Source organism: Setaria italica, chromosome IX, assembly GCF_000263155.2.
Source record: "Setaria italica strain Yugu1 chromosome IX, Setaria_italica_v2.0, whole genome shotgun sequence".
NCBI lineage: Eukaryota > Viridiplantae > Streptophyta > Magnoliopsida > Poales > Poaceae > Setaria > Setaria italica.
In genome coordinates this window covers 16510659-16516774 of record NC_028458.1, presented here as the reverse complement: position 1 = coordinate 16516774, position 6116 = coordinate 16510659, and the positions used below count along the sequence as shown (strand labels likewise).

Here is a 6116-nt window from a genome sequence, read left to right as displayed (position 1 = left end):
CACAACATGGGATCTCAGATGTATGAAACTGTGACCTAGCTTTTTCTGTCCCGTTAGGCTTAGAGCTTCATGCCTGCAGCTACGACTTGAGGCGCCGAATCTAGAAAGTGACAAAGTCCAAGGTAAATTCTCGACTTATTAGCACCTAACGGCACTTGATACGTTCACTTTAGTTGCCTTGTGAACCCAAACATCGCAAACTTCAACTAGCTAGATCGTTTGACTGACGCGGTCAACCGATCGAATTCGGTCCAGTTCGCTAATCGTAGTGGTTTAGTTAGCCTTTTGTTGCAGCTGACACTTCGCGTTCAGAATCCGCCAAACATTTGAAATGTTCAGTTGCTTTCGGTGAATTAAAAGCATATGTCCACCCAGCTTTGAGACTTCTGAAATAACGTCTCTGCTGGTACTTTGCAAAGATTATATATCATTTGTAATATATATTTCTTCGACAGTTGCAGCATCCATACAGTGTTTTCAAGAAACAGAAGCATCCACATATAGATTTTTTTAGATAATTAGATGATGATTGTTCCGGCTTCGTAGCCAAACGCTATACGACCTAAAGGAAGAAATCTATTAACGCACAAAACATCTTAAACATAACCAATCGGAGAACTAAATTACAATTCATGATATCTCCAGACTCCAGCGCCGAGCATCGAAAGACCGTATTGCCTGGCAAATCGTTGTTGCCCCGGTCCACATGTGTAAATTTGGTTTTCCGATCTCCCTGTTTAATCCAACTAGTAAAACCATGAACATTCGGAGGTGGAGCAATAAGATCAAAGACAATGTATAGCACGTCACAGAAATTTGGTATAACTGCATCCAAAAAAGAGATGGTGAATGTTTCCACAGAACTATACAAAACTGCATATTCTGCTTCCATTCCACACTGTATGAGACAACCTCTAAGTAGGCTAGTAATATAACGATATGTTCCTAAACGAGACGATAAGTAATTTGTCTTCAGTTGTTTGAACCGTGAATTCTTCCTTGTTTTACGCGTTTTTACCTGGCTCTGGACGCATAGACGCGCAAGGGCTGGAGGTACAGTGAGGCCCATTTTTCTGCAGTCTGCACGCATGCGAAAAACATGGGTGCCATAGCCCCACAGTGCACCCAGCTCTATCACAACTAAATTTCATTCCGCCAAGGAACGAGTTAACCATGTGCTGCAACGGAAAGAGTCACGATCGGTACAATGAACTGTGACAAGTGTGGTATTCTGAAACGATGCCAGGGACTTCTTAGTTCAGTGCTAATTTTGCAGGTCATTTGTTTTTCTTGCCCAATACATCGAATCTGGGTTTAAGGCAATTAATTTGTCAAGGCTGAATGGAAAAACATAGGGAAGGTAAATTTTATGTCATTTAACCGGTGTGGCCATCTCATTTCCAGGATAGATGTGCACTGTATCTGATTCGCCAGCTAAAGAACAAACGAAATGTCGCTAGTATTCTTTTTCTAAGAAGGGTGAAATCACCCGATCGAATTTCCCAACATTTTCTCATCGCCGGAAAATGGGAAAAGAGACAACAGAAAAAAGAGAAAGAAAAAAAAAAGCATGGTTCTAATCTTGCACGGTGGCAGCTAAGCTCGATTCTGCAATGGCTGTTGTTACAAGACGCTCAAGTCCCTCATGTCGCCGGCCTCCAGCAGCATCTTGAGCCAGAACTCCATGTCCTCGTCCCTCGTGGACAACGACGGCGGGCCCGCGAGGCCCAGCTCCTCGTCCATGGCGCCGAGGCCCATGTCTACCACGTCCGGCGACGACCAGAAGCTCTCGTCGATGGGCGGGAACTCGGCCGAGCTGAAGCTCTCCATCTCCATCTCCGCCTTGGCGGCGCCGGGCTGGGGGCTCGCGCTGGTGGTGGCCGCGTTGTCGCCCGACGACACCGCCGCGGTGGACTCGGTCGCCGTGGAGAACGTCGTCTCGCCGCTGCTCACGCTGCTCGACAGCCCCGGCGACGCCGTCGTGAACGGCTGCTGCTCGCTGCTGTCCGAAACGGCGGCGGCGGCGGCGGTAGCCTTCTTGGCCGCGGCAGCGGGCTTGCTCTTGCGCGCCTTCTGCTGCTTCGGCCGGCCGCCGCCGGCGGCGGCGGCGTTGGCCTCCGCGTCGTCTTCCAGGCGCTTCTTGATGTGGGTGTGCCACACGTTCTTGATCTCGTTGTCGGTGCGCCCCGGCAGCTGCGCCGCGATCGCGGACCACCTGCGTTGCCACGTTAAATTCAGCTGTCAGCGCCAGCAGGAACACGACGAGCAGAAAACAGTTCACATACACACGGAAATAAATAAAAAAAATCTGCGCGATGCAATGCAAGCCTGCAAGATTGTGATTGTGATGCCGCAAAGATTTGATTCCGTGAACGTGCAGTGTAAGGTCGTTTCGAAACACTCTCAAGAAAAGTAGAAAACAACTCCTCCTTGCCAAGCTCGTGACTAGTTTATGGAGGGAAAAGAAAACTTGTTCCGGCATTGAATTCAGAGACTGGGGTTCTCATGTGCGCTGAAAGTGGTAGGATGGATGCGGGCTCAGGAGCCAGGACATCCTTGGGCACCGCATCCCACTGCAAAATTTTTTTTGGAAGATAACATCCCCACCAGCAATTCTCCCCCATAATCTATGCCATGCTAAGCAAAAATTTGACACTGCACATGCACCAGGCAGGGGTGTGTGGTCCAGGATCGGAGCAGTTGCTGTGCAAGTGGTGAACGAATGGCAATGTTGCTGCACTGCTAGTCTGCTACCGCATCAAGCGCAGGATTTTCATATGAGGCAGGAGAGGCCAAACGAGATGGAATCTCTGGCGACTTTGATGGCCGGGATTGGTTAATCTGCAAGTGGGGTGCTTAGGCTAATCGCCGGAGCTTTTGTCCTCTCTGGCCCTCTTGTGGTGGAGGATAAGTTTATGGTTTCGAGGCGGCTATGGCCATGGCCGCCGAGCAATGATAAAGCCGTACGAAAAAAAGCCTTGAAAAGATGATGCAGAGTATCTTTCCCATCTGAGCCACTGTTGGTGCCTGCAGCGCAGTAGGGCCCACCCGGCAGGCTTTTTTATGCCCCAGAAAGAAATGCTTTTATTTTCTTTTGATTTGCGGAGAGAAATAAAACACAAAAATTGTAAAAGCAAATTTTCCTCATACAAAAATCTAAGCATATTTATTTTTGAGACGGAAAAAAAAGGGAATGGGAATCAAAACCGGAATATGTGGGGAAAATGGATAAGCAAAAGACCAGAAAGAAGAAAAAACAAGAGAGGGGAATGGAAAGGAGGTGGCGGGCAGCTGGTGCTGACCTGTTGCCGAGCTCGAGGTGGAGGCGAACGATGAGGGCCTCCTCGTCGGCGGAGAAGTTGCCGCGCTTGATGTCCGGGCGGAGGTAGTTGATCCAGCGGAGGCGGCAGCTCTTGCCGCAGCGGAGGAGCCCGGCCTGCCGGGGCAGCGCGCGCCAGTTGGGGTGGCCGTGCTGCCGGATGTAGGCCACCAGCCGCTGGTCCTCCTCGGGGCTCCACGCACCCCGCCGCAGCCCCTCCTTCTCGCAGCACGGCGCCCTCCCCATCGATCGGCTCGGCGACGGTGGCGATCGAGAGCTGGCGCCGGGTGGAGTGGGAAGGGGATCTCTCGCTCGGGACTCGCGGGTGCTCCGGGGGCGGGGGAGGAGGAGAGTGGAGCGGCGGAGGAGGACGACGGGGACGGGCTGTCCCCGGCGGGGGGTATTTATGGTAGCAGGGGTAGCAGGAGCAGGAGGGGAGGGGGAAGCGAGCGAGCCGAAGGATGGCAGGGGCAGAATTAGAAAACGTGGGGCGAAAAAAAAAATGGCGAGACGCGACTGCGCGTACGCACGCGCGCGCACGCTTTGCGTTTTGTAGCCTTCCGAGCTCCTCTTCGCCGTGCGCCTGCCTGCCTGGCTGGCTGGCAGTGGGCCCGGCCCCGCGCTGCAGTGCTGCGCGTTGGCCGCAGCGTCGGACTCATGCCGGGAGTGTGGAGCCCACCCCGTCTCTTTTCTCTCCTGAAGGAAAAGGAGCTGTGGAGTTTTTCTTTCAGAGAGGCTTCTCAGAAATGGGGGTATCGGGTGGGGCCCGCAGGGCCGGGAGGGATGGAGAAGGGGTAGGAGAGGAGTGGGCGTACGGGATTGATTGGCTCGGGGATTTTCTGTGACGGCTAACTCTGGGGGTGTTTGGGGAGACAGGGTCTAGGAGAAGGGGTTTTACTATGTCAGTCATCACACAATAATGGTACTAGCGGTGCCGTCACGCTGGTTGTGTAGCTTGGCTTGACGTAAGTGTTGGCGACTAGATACGCGTGAGATGAGGAGTAGTATGTTTCGTAGCGTGTTTTCACACTAGTGATGTAATAGTGTCTAAAGAAATTCACCGGGCACCGGTCATACACCGATAAACTTAACAGTGATCTTTGCCGTGTTCTTTTCTTCCACGGGTGATGTAACAGTGACTTTAGCAAATCGCTCACTATAGGCTCGTAAAGACAAACGACGATCTTGCCGCGTGTTTTCCTACCACTATGTAATAGTGGTAAAAAGTAAACAGTCGACCGAGTACATTATTTGTATTCATTTCGTCAAAAGAAGCGGTCGCTTGACCAGGTTTCACCATAGTGTAGTTTATAAGTAGGGTTACGTGTGACGTTTCCAAAATTTCACATTCACACCGGGCAGGAGTTATCATTTGCTGTCAGCCAGTATAGGTAATTTCATGGTGGAACGGGACATGTAACCGTACCTTTACCATGTCAACCATTTACAAGATCCAGCCAGCCAGCCAGAGCATCATCCTTTATTTTGATTGGTTTTCCAGCCATATGCCCATGTCACACTCCCACTAGGAAAAGATGACAACACCACGCATTAACTTATGACCTATTAAAACTGACAGCAAGATCCTAGGAGATTCAGTGCCTGATTTTAAAATTCAAAGGCCAGTGGAACCCAGTTTGGAGGACAAAGATAGATTATATCATGGACGGCAGTAGCATGCATGCTAACATTTCAAGGCCCTCCCAACACAAAGCTGGACCAATCATGAAGGGGCCAATTTGCTAAGCTTCAGATAGCAACGTTGGGGTATGCAGGCACAGGCGCACCGGCTCTGACAAAATGCTTGATATCACCATGCATGTGATGCCTAAACGAATATTCACTTTTCATTTGGTTTAGTTTGAGACAGACGGCTCAAACGAATATCCACGCACACGATTCCTAGATGCCATATACGTGACGCTAACAATAAAACCCTTTTTTTTTTTTAAGTTGCACGTCCATGATACCCGGATACTGACAGTGTCACAACATGATCCCTAGCTTGTGTTTTGATTCGTACAACGCTACTAAGCTAACAGCATCACTAAGTTACGTGCATAACCATTCATTATTCAAATTAGGAATCAATAGTTTTTCCCTGGAGAAAGATATATAAAAATAGAGTCAAGATCATATCTTAGCAAGTTCCATCTGGTTACTCATCCTATAATACCATCTACATCTGACAGCTGAAATTAAACGTCAGCGGTACTCATTTATAGTGCTGGGGAAAATAATGCTACACTGTATCTAGCTAATCCTTCATGATGCTAATTATTACTGGACGTCGAGTTCATCCTTTTTTGTGTGAGAGAAACGAAATCCAGATCCTAACATAGAACACGCTATCATCTGATCAATTTCACAATCGAAAATTAAAGATATGTACTACTCCCTCCATTCTAAATTTGTTTTGATTTTTTTATATACATAGCTGCTGCTATGCATCTAGATATACGTCATGTCTAGATACTTAGAAAAACATTTATTTAAAAAAGAAAAAATGACCTAAATTTAAAATGGAAGGAGTAGTATTGTTTATAGAAAAAAAATGAAGCAGTGTGTCTGGCCAATTCTTAAGCAAATTACTGTTGGCTCATTGCTTCCCTTTCACTGTGCGTGTTAACAGAACTCGTCCAGATACATTGGCCAAGCTGGGCATGCAGGACCCGTGAAAGCCAAATATACACTCCCTGCATGATTATCTTCTGCAGTGCATGCTTTTTTTTTATTGGTAAAAGAAAAATAATACTCCTTCCGTTCCAAAATGTACGTATGCACCTAAATATAGAGT

At 48.6% G+C, this 6116-nt stretch overlaps 1 protein-coding gene across 1 annotated transcript; it reads right to left on the bottom strand.

The window, feature by feature from the left end:
- Positions 1-1354: 1354 nt before the first annotated feature.
- Positions 1355-3829, bottom strand: LOC101759861 (transcription factor MYB4). The gene is made up of 2 exons (XM_004982806.2): positions 3303-3829; positions 1355-2215 (listed from the first exon to the last, which is right to left on the bottom strand). Exons 1-2 carry the CDS (start codon positions 3563-3565, stop codon positions 1624-1626), a joined length of 855 nt encoding a protein of 284 aa, XP_004982863.1. The 5' UTR covers positions 3566-3829; the 3' UTR covers positions 1355-1623.
- Between the last annotated feature and the right edge of the window lie 2287 nt (positions 3830-6116).

Coding starts and splice junctions, on each gene's coding strand:
- LOC101759861 (XM_004982806.2), bottom strand. CDS start 3,565: ATGGGGAGGGCGCCGTGCTGCGAGAAGGAGGGGCTGCGGCGGGGTGCG. Junction 2,216..3,302: donor CACCTCGAGCTCGGCAACAG/GTCAGCACCAGC, acceptor GTGGCAACGCAG/GTGGTCCGCGATCGCGGCGC.